Source organism: Gadus macrocephalus, chromosome 13, assembly GCF_031168955.1.
Source record: "Gadus macrocephalus chromosome 13, ASM3116895v1".
NCBI lineage: Eukaryota > Metazoa > Chordata > Actinopteri > Gadiformes > Gadidae > Gadus > Gadus macrocephalus.
Genome location: NC_082394.1, coordinates 17,539,329 through 17,558,719, shown reverse-complemented (window position 1 = coordinate 17,558,719; position 19,391 = coordinate 17,539,329). Strand labels below are relative to the sequence as shown.

The 19,391-nt window shown below is 41.6% G+C and overlaps 2 protein-coding genes across 3 annotated transcripts in view; both read right to left on the bottom strand.

Moving 5' to 3' along the window:
- LOC132470750 (plasma membrane calcium-transporting ATPase 2-like) overlaps positions 1-10,198 on the bottom strand; it is a 72,813-nt gene extending 62,615 nt beyond the window's left edge. Inside the window, exons 1-2 of the mRNA XM_060069590.1 lie at positions 9,975-10,198; positions 6,163-6,211 (exon numbers count right to left, since the gene is read on the bottom strand). The gene's annotated coding sequence lies outside the window, so the exon portion shown is untranslated. The remainder of the gene's footprint in view (positions 1-6,162; positions 6,212-9,974) is intronic.
- A 6,012-nt stretch (positions 10,199-16,210) lies between these two features.
- iars1 (isoleucyl-tRNA synthetase 1) overlaps positions 16,211-19,391 on the bottom strand; it is a 38,457-nt gene continuing 35,276 nt past the window's right edge. For both annotated transcript variants that reach the window (XM_060070452.1, XM_060070453.1), the window contains exons 30-34: positions 18,990-19,110; positions 18,208-18,333; positions 17,951-18,097; positions 17,445-17,597; positions 16,211-17,124 (exon numbers count right to left, since the gene is read on the bottom strand). In XM_060070452.1, coding sequence (XP_059926435.1) covers positions 17,042-17,124; positions 17,445-17,597; positions 17,951-18,097; positions 18,208-18,333; positions 18,990-19,110 — 630 coding nt within the window. In that variant the 3' untranslated portion in view covers positions 16,211-17,041. The remainder of the gene's footprint in view (positions 17,125-17,444; positions 17,598-17,950; positions 18,098-18,207; positions 18,334-18,989; positions 19,111-19,391) is intronic.

Sequence of the window (19,391 nt, the reverse complement as noted above, 5' to 3'; positions counted from 1 at the left end):
GAGAGAGAGAGAGAGAGAGAGAGAGAGAGAGAGAGAGAGAGAGAGAGAGAGAGAGAGAGAGAGAGAGAGAGAGAAAGTAACGACACATGAAACAAGAAACATGAGTTTATCAAAAGTTTAAACAATGAAGATGAGAACTTAGGATAGTGGAAATGTAGAAAAGGATGAAAGAGTGCTCAGAGAGAGAGAGAGAGAGAGAGAGAGAGAGAGAGAGAGAGAGAGAGAGAGAGAGAGAGTGAGAGAGAGAAGCTGTGAGGGAGATTGTGTGTGCTAGGAGGAGAGTGAGCTAGGAGGAGAGAGAGGGAGAGAGAGAGAGAGAGAGAGAGAGAGAGAGAGAGAGAGAGAGAGAGAGAGAGAGAGAGGTGAAAAAAGGCAGAAGAAGCGGGCATGCAAGTGTGGCTGGCTAATGGAGATGAGATGTTAATGTGTCTGCTTACTGATGCACTGCAGCAAAATGTTTAGGAGAAACACGAGAGACTGGAGCAGCAGGAGAACGGGGAGAAGAAATTGATGGTGGAGTGGTGAGGAAATGATGATGATGATGATGATGATGATGATGATGATGATGATGATGATGATGAAGCATCATTTTGAGATGAAGACATGTACATTTTGTTTCTCATGTAAAACCAGTTGCTGTCTAGGTCACACTGTGCTACGGAGGACCTAAATGTTCAAGAGTCCTACTTCCTACTGTAATAAGGACCCTATAAGTAACTGCAGCACGTGAGGCATCAAAGTCACATTGAATTTTTTACAACTTACCATAAATTGTAATTATTAGCATTATATTTGATTAAGAGACATCCAACAAGTATATGTCCATGTTTCTACAGGTCCCCAGAATGTAGAAACTGCTATAGAGAGGACACTGTGACTCTATTTTAGTACCGTCGTTGTGTAGGAGTGTTAAAATAAACTATATTTTATACGAAATGTGTATACTTTGTGTCCAAGAAATGTAATCCTCTCTCGAGCAACAACATCAAAATCAACGGCTGGCTAAAGGAGATCAACACATACACACTAGTTGGTGTGTTATATAGGTGTCCAAGGAGCCTAACCCTCTTTGGAATGCAGCCATCAACATCAACCACTGGCCAGACAAAGCTTCACACATCCACACACAACGTGGCGTAATATGGTGTAACAAGTGTCTGAGGTGCCTATCCCTCTCTGGCACGAGGACAGTTTCATTAATCAAAAATGGTTATCACTCTTTCAGAGAGGGTTGGTGTTAAAAATGAAACTGTGCACTCCATGTGCAGAATGTCATGTTATCAAAAGCCACCTATATTCACGTATCACAGTGTAAGCAAACATCTGCTTGTAGGGCAGATGTTATCAAGATCAATACATTAGTGATAATTACAGCTCTATGAATGTAGCCTACCGCTACGGATCTAGAAAGAGGATTTTGTGTTGAAAAACCTGAATAGGCTGTAACCTCTTCTATGTCCTACATCATGTACAGTGACCAAGGGGACTACGACAAAGAGAGCTGATTGTTATTGGTTAAACTGATTTATACGAAGGCCTTCAAAAATCGACCTTGGTCCAGTTTGAATTAATGTTGCTTTTTTGTAAACCAAAAATACCTACTGGCACCATACACAATACAGGCCAGTACAGGCAATACTAGTAGTGGTTGGAACGGGAGGGGTGAGGGTAGGGTATTAAATTGCTAAATACATTAAATACACACTGGACCTGCCTGTGAAATAACATTTTACATGCTCTTAACTGATTAAATATAGTTGCTAATATTTGCTAATATATGCTAACATGGGTGGATGTGCAGCAACATATATGTGAGTTTAATAGTAGCCCAGGTTACAGCCTTTAAAACAATCTCTTCAGGGCTAAATCAACATAAAGTTATTAACAGTATTTAGCATTCGAGAGCAGCACAGCAAAGTATTAAGTAAAAATGGATGAAAACGCAGTTCTAAACGTAAAGCTGCTGTAACGTGTCACTTATAATAGTAAAGACTAATTTCAAATCACCAGAGATCAATGTCATAAACCCACCAATTTTTCTGTGACCAGTAGCAAAGGAAAAAACAAATAAAAGGTGTTCTTTGAAAAGAAAAGCTATCACTTTCACCTTACTGTAGCTTTTCTCAGTGCACAACATTGTGTGCACTATTCCACAAAACAACACCCACTCGAAAGCTGTATAAGGGTCAACTCAACCCGACAGCAAAGACATGGACAGAACCGTTGACGGACAAATGCACAAAGGCTATGTGCAACCACCATGAGGCCAGAATATCTTAACCAACCTCAACAGGTAACTTCAACATACACTTCTCCACCCGACACGTGTGCCAGAGTGTGACTAACTGAATCCCGCCAATATTAGCCTCATGGTCAAATGCATTCAAGGCGTCCTGCAGCGGTACAGTGCAGCGGCTTGGGTTCGGTTGTGTGTCAGACAAGCGGTCACTATTTTGACCACAACATTATCGATGAGCAGTCATTCACACAAGTCAGAGTCAATAGTCAGACGTCTCGACGTGCCTCTAGGCTAAAAGGCTACCAGAACACAACCGGATAAAAAAGAGGATTTCTAAGGTGAAGAACAGGCAGCAGAAATAATCTGATGAAACGGAGTAAAAGAATTGTACTCATTGTCCGACGGGTAAAGGGAGAAAGGGTTATGAGTTTATGATAGTCGACGACAAGCTCTGAGGCATCGGCGGTTCACTGCATTGGCCTCCCTCCACACTGAACAACCCTCCTTGGCAGACCAAGTGTGGCCCTATATGGCATGTATTTACTTATGAACCCATTCCTATATCCTATCAATGGGTTGGACCATTTTCACCCATTATGTTCCGTACTGACTTTGGATTTAATTACACATCCTTACTGCAGAGGGCCAGCCAGGAGTCCATCCCGATCACGTGACCTCTCATTATGTTTGCTTAATGGATGGGTCTAGACCTCTAGCCGTCTATATGATTTCCAGAAATCACTCCTGTCCAGTCACTCCTGGCTGGACTTCCTGCCTCTGCGATTAAACCTTTGCAGCGCATCCAGAATGTGGCAGCGCGCCTCGTCTTCCACCTACCGAAGTTCTCCCATGTGACCCCCCTCTTCCGGGACCTCCACTGGCTCCCTGTAGTAGCTCGCATCAAATTTAAGACGATGGTACTGGCATACAAGGCAGTCGATGGAACTGCTCCTGCCTACCTCCAAGCATTGCTAAAGCCACACACCCCAGCTCGATCCCTCCGCTCAACTACCTCAACTGGACATCTGGAACCTCCATCGCTAAGAGCTAGCAAAGGCCGTTCAGCAAAGTCACAAATTTTCTCGGTTTTGGGACCTCAGTGGTGGAACGAGCTCCCTGCCGCTCTCAGGACCGCAGAGTCGCTCACTATCTTCCGAAAAAGACTCAAGACTCACCTGTTCAGAGTCCACCTCGACACTGCATAGCCACCCCCCCCCCTTCTGGCCACCATTGTATTGTATTGTATTGCATTGTATTGTATTGCACTGTATTGTATTAGAGCACTTAACTGTGTAGCAACTGCTGATATCATGGCTGTAACACGGGAATTGATTAGCCTAGCGATTGTGGTACTTGCACTTGGTTCTATGAACATCCTTTCTGTACCGACAGCGATATATTGATGCACTTCTTATGACAAATGTACTCATTGTAAGTCGCTTTGGATAAAAGCGTCTGCTAAATGCCCTAAATGTAAAAAAATAAAATCACAAGGTAATCAAGGCCAAGCAGGGGCCACGTCATAGTTGGCGAAACAGCAATGGCGTCTCCCGAAGCAGCGAGCGTTAACGTTAACATTTGAAGAGCAAACACAGCCATATTGCAGTTATTACAGATAAAGACTCAATAACAAATATAACCGCAAGCGTAATTAACAGGGTCAGAGCAAAATTAAAAGTCAAGAACACACTAATGGTAGATATATAAATATGACAAATAATTATGAAGGAAAGATGTTGATGAAGATGTTCCACTTCATGCAATACTGTGCCTCGGCTTTCAGGTGAGCTGCAAAGCAATGGCCGAATATCATGTTCAGCTTGTTCATAATTCTATAATCAGGATTCAAACTCTCAACCTAAGGATCACCTGTACAAGGCATTATCCCATTGAGCCACTGATAAATCTGAACTGCAGCCTAATTCACATGGTCAAAATGTCTATTGATAAGCATATAACATCCAGAAATCCACACATTTCTCAAGTGAATTAAGGGCTTTCTCAAAAGCATATACCTGAAAAATCTTTGAATTCTGGGGAAATTAAATCTTCAATTTTAACAATCCTGAACAGCATGAAGAAGCCTCATTCACATCGTGAAAATGTCGATTAATAAGCACACAACATCAAGAAAACTCCAAGCACACATTTCACAAGAGAATTTAGGGCTTTCTTAAAAGAGTACAGATCTGAAAATTTGCACTGTTAATGGTATCAACCTAATGAGACGTATGGTAGTTATACAATAACAAAATGGTAATATAGGCCAAATGGATTGAGACTGCGGAGGTTTGGCTTCTCTATGAAATTGTGGGGAAAGTAAACATTTTTAGAGCAGAAGAACAGGGTGAAAAAGATGCATCTGATTTTAGAGATTTATATGATGAAAGAATTTTGAGTCCAGGTCAATCTCGTAAGGAGAAATAAGGCTAGTTCATAACTTTTTTTTAAATAGCTCCACCATTGTGTGCAGTACCACAATTTGGGTTTATTAGTACTGGGGGGTATTGGTATCCACCTAATAATAGTCTTATGTTTTTTTTTACACAATAACAAAATGATCATATGTGAAAAGTGGGCTAACTGCTCCAACTTTATTGGCCAATATTTCTCAAATCGAACTTAGTAAAACAATTTCTGTTCGATGATTTTTGTGAGGCTTGGTCTAAAGATTTTATTTGGCGATTTTGGTGAATTTTTAGGGTTTTATAAATACGTCTGATTCTAGAGATTTATATTCTGAAAGAATTTTGAGTCCAGGTCAAACTGGTGAGGGCAAACAAGCCTAATTCATGATTTTATACAATAGCGCCACCTTTTGGTGCAGTACCACAAATTTGGATTTATGTGTAGAGGGGGTTTCGACTTACGGTATAGGCTGCAGTATGACCTTTACAGAATTTGAGTGAAAAGAAAAACGTTACAGAAACACTGCTGCTCGGATCCCTAACTATTGAAAAAGCTGTTATTGAAATGACATTGCGGGAAGTTTAAGTGAATAAAACTTGAATGCATTCATTCATCCGTGAACCTGATTTCTGCTTGAGTCACGTCAGCTTGACTTTCAACGGCAACGTTTGTGAAGACAACTTTACTTTTTTTGACTTTATCAAACGCCATCTTTGTTGTTGTTTTGATTGAGAGACCCCTAGCGGCAGAAATGAAACATAGAATACCTTGTCGGGGCGGTAAGAGCCTTTCTCAGTGATCCTGGCAGGTAATTATAAATATGAAAAAATCTTGCTTGAGAGGAGAGCAATGGCGGTAGAGAAAGAGACATTTTTGTTGCAGGAAGAAGTTGCAGAAAGATGAATTGCGGTCTTGAAAGCACTCGCTGAAAGGTCTGGAATATAACCACCAAGATCGCAGGGCCAGAGGAAATGGAGCCAGAAAGAGTGTATGATAAAATTGGGAGAGTGTATGGAGAGAGTGGGGGGGGGGAGGAATCAAGGGAGAGGCGAGGGAGAATGAAATGCGAAGGAAAAAGGAGCGAGGGACTATTTCTGGTCCGGTTTTATGCATCAAAGCCACAGAGCCTTCTGGACGTAAACAACTCAATCATAAAACCTTAGTGATGAGAAATTGTGGGGTTGCTCATTAAGTTGTCAAATTAGTAGAAACATTGCTGTCTTTCTTTTTTCTCCCACAAATACAAAGGAAATGAAAAAAAGGTAAAAATGTAATCTTCTTGCATACTCTTTGTTTGTGTGCAACGTATAATAAATACTGCATAAGGAAACGGGGGAGGCTTCAATTGCCAAATTCGGAACAGAAGGAATATATCTGACACAAATGAAATGGCACGTACACACATGCACACGCACAGACACAGTAAGTCTGGCCATACACAGTTAATACCCAACCGTGTAGGGTATTAACTGTGTCATTCTAGATATTTAAGACCAACTGCATATAAATCGTACCTTCGGGTTGTGACCAATCACCAGGGACATGTGGGACAAGGCAAAATCCCTGAAAATATAAAGAAAAACGGTGAGTTACCATTTAACTCTAATCAGCTGAAACAAGTTTATCGTTGCCTTTCAAGACAATCTAAGCAATGAAAATAATAGACTATTACTTTACTGAAGATTAACACAGAAAAACACAATTTCCGATTTACGCAAAAAAGCAGGCAGACGAAAGCAGGCAGTTATTCATACTTTTACCAAATAAATCCTGAGCAAGTGTAAATTGGGCAACTTTTACTAATGAGGAATAAAACACGGTATTGAGGGTTATAGGGAGGAAGAATCTCCCTCTACTCACACCAAAGATACACAAATAAGATCTCCTTTTTGCTCTCTTTGACACATCTTTGGCGATAAGCGGCCATTTTTGTAAGAGATACAAACAGTGTCGGCACGAAAGCCAGATCTTAACATTCATAAAACAGAAACTACAAGGGCTTTCATCAGTGGGCCATATGCTCACTGATGATGTTGTTTAAAAAAAATATTTGTTTATACAATGAAGAAGGGTCAAATAATTTCATTTTCATGAGGCTGTTCTCAGCACACAGTTCACAGGAAATGAACATGGCATTTCATATTAATCACAGCTAAAGCAAAGTTCAAGCTGCATGTCAAGTTTCCTTCTAATGTTGATCAGAATAAATGGTGTTCTTTTGTCTTTATGACTAATAATACCACAAATAATACACTAATGCAATCAGGTTAGGAACCCATAGGTCTGACCCTACTGAAGGTTTCATTCGTTTTTGGGGTGCTCTTGTATGTCATGTTTTGCATTTGAACCAAAATAAAGTATTTCCATCATGGTATACATTGAGATCAATAGCTATAGATTTTGCGTGTTGACTTATAACTGGATAACAGAAACAACAGATTCAAGAAGCAATAAATAATAAAGAAACATCTATTTATGGAGATGCAACATTTACTCCCTTGTAAACATGGTTCATCATAAGTGCAATTACGGTATATCTTGTACCATATTTCCTAGAAATGTAAACATAAGCTTGCTTTTCATTCTTTAACCTCCTAATCTGTTGCTCAACCAATCACAACATTCCACCACAGGCTACTTTCTCTACTAGGCTCCCTACCTCCTCTCTCCATTTCTCTCTCTCTCTCTCCATTTCTCTCTCTCCATTTCTCTCTCTCTCTCTCTCTCTCTCTCTCTCTCTCTCTCTCTCTCTCTCTCTCTCTCTCTCTCTCTCTCTCTCTCTCTCTCTCTCTCTCTCTCTCTCTCTCTCTCTCTCTCTCTCTCTCTCTCTCTCTCTCTCTCTCTCTCTCTCTCTCTCTCTCTCTCTCTCTCTCTCTCTCTCTCTCTCTCTCTCTCTCTCTCTCTCTCTCTCTCTCTCTCTCTCTCTCTCTCTCTCTAACTGTAATCTCGAAAAGCAGCTAATTAACTAGTGCCCCAGCTGAACTGAGTAACCCCGCCAGCAGCCTCTTATTTTAGGAAGAGCTTATTGGCTAGGCAGAAGCACAGCACGCTTATTTGGTCCAAAAATGAACTGCCCGACCAGCAAAGCAAAAAATCATTATAATAATAAAGCAGGCTGTAACATCAACCGTAAAACACCAATGTATTTTTTTTGGGAGGGGGGGGCATTAAGGTACCTCCATTGTAGTGCCACAGTGCTGTTCTCTTTCTCTCTCTGTGTACTGAGTGCGTGGGTTCATTGATACTATCTCTCTCCTGGTGCTTTAATGGTCGCTGTGCAATCGTCTCAGGAGCCAGTATTAGCATGGCCAAGTTATTTCCTCTCAGGGGCTATTTCCACTGGCCCAACAGCATTTTTCCGTTCGCACTCCTTCAAACTTGAGGAAGAGAAAGGGGTGCTTGCTGCATTTTATTTATTTCCCCCCTCACTGCTATGTCCTAACTGTTTCTTGGGGGGTTCAAAAATAATTTCAGGCATATTAAGTAGTATTGGTTGCTTTTTCGAAAGAGAAATACATTTTGTTTCCTAAAAATTATTTCCTCAACATGACACAGTTAGTGGCTACAGTAAACAAGCTAGCAAGACCTTGGCAACTGGGTGCCTTGGCATGCTTGGTTTTATCTTCAACTGGCTGCAGGTAATTGATGACATATTTGCACTACACTCTGTTGGCCTATATTTCTTCCAGCAAATGTTTAGGTTTTTCCGGAAATAATTCTGCCATAGACCTATCCAAACAACAGAAACGCTAGGAGTTATCAGACATAGAGTCCAATGTATGGCAATTCTAATCAATGTTCCCAGACAGCTCAATTTCCAGTAAAACGCACGCACGCACGCACACGCACACACACTCACACGCACAAACACATACACACACACACACACACACACACACACACACAGAGTAAGTGGCGTTAAGGATTGGGGGGGGATTTATACTGTTATCCATCAGGTATCCTTTCCTTGCAGTGAAGGATGAGGGAATTACTTGCAGAATGTATTATAACACAACCACACACACACACACACACACACACACACACACACACACACACACACACACACACACACACACACACACACACACACACACACACACACACACACACACACACACACACACTCCCCTGCAGGTAATTGGTGTCATGAAAACAAGCCTGTCAATGTAACAAAAGGGAGTTGTCTCCCCCCCTCACACACCCCCACCCTCTCTGTTCACTTCATCACTCTCCAACTTGCTGTAATCCATACACTGCTATTTTTTTTTCCATCATTTGTTTTAAGAAACTTATTTTACACAAGATTTTCAATCCAGGTTGAAAGATTACGACCTGTATGCTTGAAGTGAATTTAACACAATGTAATATTAGTGCCAACTTTTTTGTAGATAACAAAAACTTTCTTTCTTGGGCCTTGAATGCAATGTGACTGTGTGTGCACATGGCTTGTTAATGTGCATGTGGGTGTGTAATGCATGTGAAGTGAGTTGTGAGTTGTGTGTGTGTGTTCATGTAGCCTGTGTGACACAGCAGTGGTTTCTGTCTCAGGAGAATCACTGAATTCCCTTCATGTTGTTCTAGGGTCTTGCAGAGCTCTTGTTTCCCCCAGATGTTCCCACCATCTTGTCTCCCTGCCTTCACCCCGTATTTCCATTTTCAGTGGCTGAGAAACCCATTTTTAAACTTTCCATGCCCTCCTGTCTGATCCCTTCAATGAAACCTGCCACCGAAATCCCCCCCCGGCGCTCCCCACACACACACACACACACACACAACACACACACACACACACACACACACACACACACACGCTTTACTGTGCCTGAGCCACAAAGGAACATTCCCTTCGCTTAATTGAGACATAACCACAATGCTGGGTTTTGTAAACCCATTAGGATTATTATTACCAATTATTACCCATTGTCAACATAAAATAGCAGAGAATAAGAGAATACAAATAAACAAGCCAGATACCGACCCACATGCATCCTCTGTTGAGGATGTTACATTCACATTAAATAAAACAACCCAATTCAAATACCTCTTTTAGGATTTACTCAGCATGGCACTCGTCCACTAACTAGCAAAGCTCCTAAAACAACTGCGAACAAAGCCAAAACAACACAAAGTTAATGTCACACAGCCAAAACTAATTCAACACAAAGCTAATGCCACACAGCCAGAACTCATTCAACACACAACTAATGCCACACAGCCAAAACTAGTTCAACTTACAACTAATGCCACAACGTCAAAACCACTTCAACACAAAGCGAATGCCACCCAGACCAAACCAATTGAACACAAGGCAAACGATAAATACCTTTTCACTATTCCACAAGGTCCCCCACCTGTAAGTTCAACTTGTTGGTGCTGAGGAGAGTGGAGGTAGTGGCCGCCAGTCCTAGCACTAACTGTAAGCGAAGGAACTCATAGTGCTGCCGGAAAGCAAGAGGCTGGAGCAAGTGACATTCCCACGCCGCTGGGACAGTCGTTAGCCACGCGAAAGCTCATTGTGAGGACCTGCAGAGCAGCGCGACAACAGCAACACGAAGAAGGAGAGTTTACAGCACAGGGAGCCAGACACAGGGGCCCTGTCAACTGAACTACTGAGGGGGGAGGGAGGGAGGATGGTGGTGGGAGTGGATGAGGGAATAAGTGGGTGGGCAAATTCGTAGCACAATCCATCGTTGAATCTGCGCTGAACATTGAACTCTGTGGTGTGGTCACCCCTAAGCAGCACTGCACTTGCCTCCTTGATTTGATGGAAGTCATTATCTCTAAAGTAACCTCATTGCATCAGAAGACTGCAATTTGGGAATAAAACAAGGGTTGGCAATGAGGTACTCAACAGTTAGGAGGTCTTTGCTGTTTAGAAGCGGTGTGCTGCTATGCAGATGGGAGGTTCTTTGAGGTTCAAGATCCAGTTGATTAGTTGAATCAGATGAGACACTGAGAGCGAGGGATTTAATGCTGAGCTGGGGAACTTGAGCACAGCTGCTTAAATTACTTGTTTTACAGTCATCAATACTCAGACTATGTCTCGTTGTATTCATGTAAAGCACACTGCACCAATCAAGGTAAAGTTTATATAGAAGGGCTCCTGTCGAAACATACTACATTGTTGCATTTGATGACCATGTCCATTGGATGATTGTTTCGGTTCTTAACCATAGCCAGAATATAATGAAGAAATATAATCCAATGGTTCAGATGTGACTCTTATAAGCACATAATTTGATAATCAAACTTTAAGTTGAATTGTTTATCTCGGATCCTTTTAAATTATTTGTAGCTATTGATATTATAGTAATTGTAGTTTAATTATAAACAAATACAACTACACCTGATCTACTGACCAAGGGTTTTTGCCAGGGAAAGGTTCACACAAAAATACACACACAGAGACATTCACACCCACACACAGCCGAACAATGGCTTGCTACAGTATCCATCAATTGTGCTATTATCCAGACCCGCTACGACATTGCCTTATAGCCGTGCTTTAAATCAGCCCAAATCAGTTTTATGTTATAAAAGTCCCATACGATTCTTTAGAGAAACAAGGAGAAGGAGGAACACCTTATGACGGTTAGATGCCAGAAAGAGTAAAATCAAATAGTAAATATTGCTATAATAAGTAGCATAAATGTAAATGCCAACTCACAGTGATCCCCAACACATGACCCCAATGTATACATGCAATGTATACATTGTGATGGACGACCCCAATAGAATCATATTGTTTCAAAGTAGTATTTTTTTCAAAAACTATTATTTTAACTAATTAATCATCAACAAACTAATTATTTTGCGTCAGTCCTCTCCTTACACAGCCGTGCTCTTTGGGCTGAAGGATAAGGTAGTAGTGATTGTTTCTATGTTAACAAACAGCAGTAGGATAGCCAGAGAGTCTTAATGGGTTATGCATGTGTCATAGTCGGTACCAGCATCAGACACAGGAACGCACGCACAGACACACACACTCACACACACACACAGACACACACAGGGTGCTCCGACATGTGAAGCAGAGTAAAGTGGAGGTCTTCCCATGCCCCCTGCCCTTTCTGGTGGACTTAGACATCTCCCAAAGGTCCTTCCACAAATAGGCAGGACACACAAGCACACTCACGCACACATACACACTACTACAATACTTGATGCCACCATAAGTTGTTTCACAACACACACACACACACACACACACACACACACACACACACACACACACACACACACACACACACACACACACACACACACACACACACACACACACACACACACACACACACACACACACATACATTTTGAGGCAGCTGATAGAACAGAAGTTATTAGTTAGAAGTTTTTTAGTTAGTCCAGGCAAAAAAAAAGATTGCTGTAAATTGCTGGGCAGGCTTGCATACCTTAGCCAATCAATGTCTGATTGACACTACCTAGTTAGCCAGAACTGCCCAAAGGTTACCTATGGAGGGCGTTTGAATCTTTATTTACATTGTCCTAAGAAAACTAAACTTTGTGCAATTATATGGAAATTTGGATCAATCCATAGTTCAGTTTAATAAGTTAATTTAGGATTTGGTTTGTCTAAAAGAGACATACCTCACTGGATATGAGTAGAACTGAACCAGCGGCATCACCAGTAACTATCGTGAAATATGGTGTTGTTTATCTCTTGTCCTGTAAATATACTGCTGGTATCAATTTTTGGTATTGGGCAGCAGCCAATGTAGCTGGGCAGAAGTGAATGAGGACCTTGTATTACAAATCATGGCCCAACAAGCTACGAGTCAACAATTCATACATCATAGAGAAAAAAAAAGAGAAACGGTATTGGAGAAATTCACTGCACTTCTGTAATCCTCTGTGGTGATGCATGACTATTGCATACAGCATTAGTACTTATACAATATGAATTAGTATGAATATGAATTAATGATAACAGTATATCATTCTTCCAAGTCCTTTGGATTGCTATATCATTCACAACGTATAATATCGAAGTTGATTCTACTAACAGTAAGTGGTCTGACATTGAAGTCTCAGTTGCTGTAGTTAAAAAATGCAAGGGGAACGGCTCTGAGGTGCTAGTGAGTGGGACGTAGGACAACAACCTTCAACACTGCCTCTCTTTCACACCATCACAAATGTGCTGGTTGCTCTCTTGTATATCACTGCGAGCATTGCGCTACCTCAACCGATGCAGAGCAATGTTATCTTAGCCTTTCTCCACGACAGACGTAGACATTAAGGCTCGGGTACACCGTTTAAAACAATCAGCTTTACAGTGGGAAGCACCATGTAGGTGACCTTTAATATGTCAGCTTGTTGACCTGCAGCATGACGCTGAGGAAGAACCATGCTATACGTTTTGTCTTTCGTTTCAGTATACAGTACTCTCATACTACATTGTGGAGGCACTGTGATGGAAGCAGTGCTTCTTTAGATGTCCAATCTTTGGTTGGCTGCTAATAATCACACAGTAAAGAGCCATCCATAACATTCTATTAATAAGGGCTGCAAATTATGTAACTTCACCGAGATTAATTAAATCCAATTTATTAATATGACTGGCAGCACACGTTACATAAAAAACGACCTTGGCGTCAACCCTTGGTTAGGATTTCAAATACATAGTATAATGTTGAAACAACACAGCCGACATAATGTCTTACAAGCCAAGTCGTCATGCCTTGTGGTGTGTTTGTGTGTAACAGCCCTGAACAACGGCCAGTCTAGCTCTCATATGATCTGCAAAGTGAGCCACTAAGAGCCAACCTCATCAATCTTGGGACATTTGCAGACAGAATGATGTATCAAATCCTTCCAACAGACATACAGATGAATAGATCATAAAAATATAATATTTCATCTAGTATAATTATTTGTAATCTATGTCTCAACACTGGGCCTTGCATCTTTTGATGTTCAGAAGTAATTCCAGGTAGGCTACTTCACTGACACCCTGTTTATACTGCAGAGACTAATATGTTTTCAACCAACAGGCAATGCCATCATTGGAAAAGTAATACTTATATGTGGAAAACATGATTAAACACCCCTCAAGTACAGCAATGTTGTAATGCAACCTCAATCACCACCTAATCAGTCGAGTGGTAGTTATTACTCACTAGGCATTGTGCGCAAGCCCTATTCAACTCTAGAGAGGCAGTCTATGATAGCCAGGTTGCTCTGATTCTTACAGTCCCACACCACAACATGCCAGAAATAACTCTCAGGTGGGCTTCTTAAGCCTAATCCCCTCAATCAAGCTGTGCCAAAAAAAAACTAAAGAAAACTAAATCCATAGATATATTCTATAAATAACGAATAGACTAGATACATATGGATGCAGCGGGACCATGTCCTTTATAAATAATAAGCTTGGAGCTGAATGCCATGCCCAGCCTACTGTAAGCCCCTTCTCTAATGTGTGGGGTGGCCCAGGGTTAAAATGCAGATGTGTTGGGGGGACCTGCACTATGCACCAGCCTGCTGGCCTGAACCAGAAGGCTGCTTATATAACATACTAGGATGAGAAGAAATTGGAGGGGGACAACAGTAAGTGCAGGTTTATGCTATATGCCGCAACATTGCAGCATGGTGGACCATGTAGGCAGGTCTTCTTTAAAGGCTTTGGGAGACTATCTAGGGCTGGAGAGTCTGTCATGTCAATTCAAAGAACGTTTTAACTCAAAGGCTATCTATAACAACGATTTCCTTGGTGTGATCCATTTAACTGTGGACGTGGAGGATGGAGTATCATAGACGATGGATGATATGTTTTTGTGGGAGATTTCCATTTGGAAAAAATATATATATTTCTAAACATAACTTATTCCACACACAATATTTCACATAATAAGAAAACCTGGCAAAGTGTGGACAACATCAACTCTTAACGATTTGGAAAATAGACGGAAAAAAGGTGACGTGTAAATCATCAATCTTGAAACATAAAGCTTAAATCATATAAAAGTAAAGGTGTGATAGGACTAAACTGGGAATGGGACTAGAGGGATTTCTCATTCATATGTCAATCTATGTTGTCTGTTTGACAGCTGCAGCATTTCTGGTCGCTGTGAGCAGTTGTTAAAGTGGAATTAGTCTGACACTCTCAACTGGTATGCTAATTAAGAGGCATGCTTCAAAGCGGTAATTAACAGGCACATTTGGCTGATTAACAATTGATTAAGAATTATATTTGACAATGCTGGCTTCATAGTATCTGATTTAAAACAAATGGTTTATTGATTAGATTGAGTTTTCATTGCAGATAAGAATTTTCCCTGACATTAACCTGATTATTTGAATTTCTCATTCGGCATGCTTAATAGAATTGTCCAAACGAGGCTATCAAACCAAAACACATGGTGTAAAAACTAACCAAGACTCGAGAGAATACTATAATTGCCTTGTCAAGGAACAATGTGACGCGCAAACGGTTATATGTAAATTATGGTAATGAGGGGTAAGAAGAGTACAAATAACACAGCAAAGGCGGCCGACGGGCCTAATCAACAACGAAACAATTTTAAAAAGCGTTTCAGTTCGCTAGAGATAACATATTATAATATTGCTAACAGAATAGACAACGATGCAGAAGACAGCCTAACGACAAATGAGGACTAATTAGCTGTGTCCTGTTCAAGTGCATACCTGCTGGGGCCAACTGATGCCTGGGATGCCAGCGAGATAGTAAAGTCTACTTTATTTCCGCGCATGAGCACAGGTGAAACCCCATCATCCGCGAGCCCGTCGTCTGACATTGCTCTCGAGTCGTGACTACTGACCGTTTACCGTTAGAAAACTAAAGGGTCGTTCACGACCACTTGGAACTAGCATACAGCAACATTCAAGAAATAATACCTGTATGTTGGCGTATATGGTTGTTTTGTACCTGCAGATGGATTATGTTGGTAGCCCGGAAAATGCACATGTTGGCTACACCAGGAAACCTGTTAAAACACAATCGATTTTGATACTGAAAATGTTCTTTGGTGTAATTTTGTATGATTTTAAATTGTCAAACATCCGAATACATGCAGTTGGTTGCTCTCATGGCGTGCTTCTGGGTTTGGGTTTTCTCCACTTGTATTCTCCCCGTGAGAATTTATAAAATAGGCTGTCAGCAAATAGGATGGATGTTGATTTACTGGAGATGTTTCCATTACGTAGCTTACTAATACAACCCAGGGAGGGATTTCATTTACGCATGCCCAGTTAGGCTACATTCAGGCCAATTATGTTATTTGGAAAATGTTTGGAATTGAAATACGTGTTCATAAGTGCCCAACATGTGTTTGCTTTTATATAAGAAATTGGCTTAACTTCTAGTGATAGTTACAAAGTTACATTCGTCTCGTTCACTAATCGTAAAGCTTGGCGTCTAGTTTTACGAATCTTGGTGCTAAATTTACAAATTTGAATCGTTTCACACAAAAACGTCATGACTACACACACACACACACACACACACACACACACACACACACACACACACACACACACACACACACACACAACTGTGAAATGTAAAAAATGGACAGCAAAGATTTTGTAGTTTATTTTATTGTTACGTTCATTTAATTTGACCCCAAAAATAGGACATTTAGGACTTGTGACTCCAATTGTACTCTATACCTACTCCCACTGTCCAAAATATATAAGTAGATCAAACCCCAATTCACCAAAAAATGGCTGCACCTTGATCTGTGAAGTGTATTTTAATTGCCAGGGCAAGCTGTTGAATTTGTAATACAGGAGGACAGGTTCTCCTAAAAACATCGCAGAAAAGTATCTCTAAACCATTCACCATTGAAGCGTTGATTCACAGCCATGCTAAAGGAAAAGCATCCAGCGGTGTGAAGGTTGGCTTTAACACTAGATCAAAGAGGCCCCCAACCTTCCAGTCTTGTAGCTCTAGCATGGATTCCCATTTACATTTTCTTACTTGATACATAAAAATGGAATTTGTGATATAATTTGTGAGTAAGCCAAGCACATCTTTAGTTATAACCTGAGGAAACCGTCTGTGATTCTACATAGAATTTTTGTTCATTAAAGTAATGTTTAATCTAAAATATCCATGGATGGATGTCCCTTAAAGAAGAATTGTACTCATAACTTTTACTTCCAACCAGGGATTATGGCGTAAGATATCTCAAGGTACTGTAATGACAGCTACTCTATTGATAAATATTTGCCATTGTGACAGCGACACAAGTTTTTATGTACTTCCACGGTGGCATCTTAACGTTGAGAAAGGTTTTTCATGGACTCAGTTCAACCAGTGCCTGTTTGGTTGTGTAACCTAGGGGGATTGCAAATGGATACAATGGGTCAAGCCAAGAAGGCAGCTGGGAACGCTTTGGTGCTGTGGGCCTATGCCTCGGCAGTGGTGGGAAGAACTCTCACAAACAAGGTCTTGGTGTTCAGAGAGTTAACAGAAGCGTCGGCCGGCAGTTCTGTATTGAAAGAAACAATACAGATCGTCACAAATAACACATCAAATATTTGACCTATTTACCATCCTTCCACATTCTTTGTAGACACTGAACTCTAACATGAGTGGCTTGTGAACATCATGCGTGCACTAACTGGTTTAAATATGCAGTGCAATCCACAAACTTCACATCGTTGTGTCACCATCTCTTGAAAATGTAACCGGCACGTTCTAACACTGTATGTCATTTCCGAGGAGAAGAGAGCGAGCCCGTGTCTCAGAGGGAAAGGTGCGCCCTAATAGGAGAACTTGTGGTGTGCGTGTGTGCGTGTGTGTTTGTACCCTGACTGAGCTCCTGGTCCAGGTAGAGTCTGAGGCGGCGGCCGCGCAGGCCGAACAGCCTGGTGGCCTCCAGGAGCAGCCCGGAGGAGTCCAGTGCGTTGTGTCCCAGAGGGTTAACCAGGAGGAGCGTACCCACCTCCCCAGTCAGGCACTCTGGAAGTCATGGGAGAGAGATAGAGTGAGAGAGGTAGAGAGAGCAGAGAGAGACAGAGAGTGAGAGCGCACATAGAGCGAGAGAGCGAGATATAAAGAAAGAGAAGGAGAGAGAGAAAAATAAATGAAGAGTGTTAGTGGAATAATGATTGACTTATAGCCTTTCTAGATGAAGTTGGAAGGCACAGGCTAGGCATAACCTTTTGATATGTATTGTGGGGGGAGGGAGGGAAAATGGAAAGGGAAGAAAAAAAAAAGGGGAGAAGAATATGAGAATGGCAAGGGCAGTGGAGAGAGGTGAAGGCTAGGAAGAGAATGAAGGATTGATAGATAGATAGTCTTTAGCTTCTTACCAGATGGACGGCTATTGCAGAGCTGCAGGTTGACATAGGGGCACAGGATGGTGTCTGTAGCCAGGGCTGGGCTAGGGGCGGAGCCTGATGATGTCACACTAAGGGTGTTACCAAGGAGAGCTTGAATGTCCGATTTGTTGGTCAGCTCTAGAACACACACACACATTCAGAATCATTGCCAACCTATGAATGCATGCATACACATATTTATATCCTCGCATGTGTGAGTATGACATGAATGTTGAAATGAGACTCACCATTCTTGCCACTGAAGAAAGAGAGTTGTGTGTTGTTTGTGCCAAAGACGCTGCTGCACACCCTGGAGAGGTTGTCCATGTCAATCTTGTTGTCGCCCCTGGGGTTCTCCAAGAGCACCACGCCCTCTGGCAACAAGTCATTTACAGACACACAGTTAGGTTTCCTGCCCGATTCAGAATCAGGATCACAAAGAGTTTCAATGCAATTCGAATTCGCACCGAAAATATTTTTTTTCTGGTATGTTGGCACAGTGAGCACAGAATGTACAAAATACATAAAAACCTAATACAACTAAATTAAACACATTCCTTTAATTAAATGAAATGTGCAAAGAAAATAAAAATACATTATGCAAATCAAAGATCAAATAACATTTTCCATTCCACCTTTGCCGGAACCTTCCTATGGACAGAGGCTTAATACACAATATGAGTAACACAATTTTTCCATGGCATTTGATCAATTATGTCATTTACTAGCTGAAAAAAGTTCCAGTTTTCCAGGACTCAAGGTAACCCTGGCTTTCAATCTGTTGGGTTGCACCTCACAGATGTTGCTAAACTCGTTACATTCAGCCCAAAGGGATAAAGCGACATCCGTCTGCCAAATGTTTTCAACATGGCAACTAGCAGAGAGCCCAACCTTTGGCCCAAGAACACCCATTCACGAGCCTATAGGAGACTACAGAGGGGGGAGATGTCTCAATACAGTCCATGGCTGTAGGCAGCTTACAAAGCCCTGCGTTCTTAATCATGTGATTTGACAGTGAATTCCTTCTCACCTTGCTCCTTGTTGTTGACTTTGACCTTGAGGTTGACGTATGCACACGCAGGTCCGTTGATGGGTCCCTGGGGGGCCGAGCCCCTCTTCACGATGGTGAACTCCAGGTCTGAACCCTTCAGCTGCCGCAGAGCAGCAAAAAACGAGACGAGGGGAGATGCAGATATGCAAAGTATTAAAAATGTGTGTTTTTCCCAAACCACCGGTAGAATGCAAGTCGCTGCAGCAAGTTAGTCTTAGATGAGTGTTGAATCGCAATTAGACACACGGCTTAGTTATTCTATGAACTTGAAGGGTACGTACAGCATGCCTACAATAAGGTGCTTGCTTTGGTGTGCACCAGAGTTGCTACAATCACAGTAGCATGCTTTAGAGAACATGGTGGAAGCTAAGAGTCCTGGCG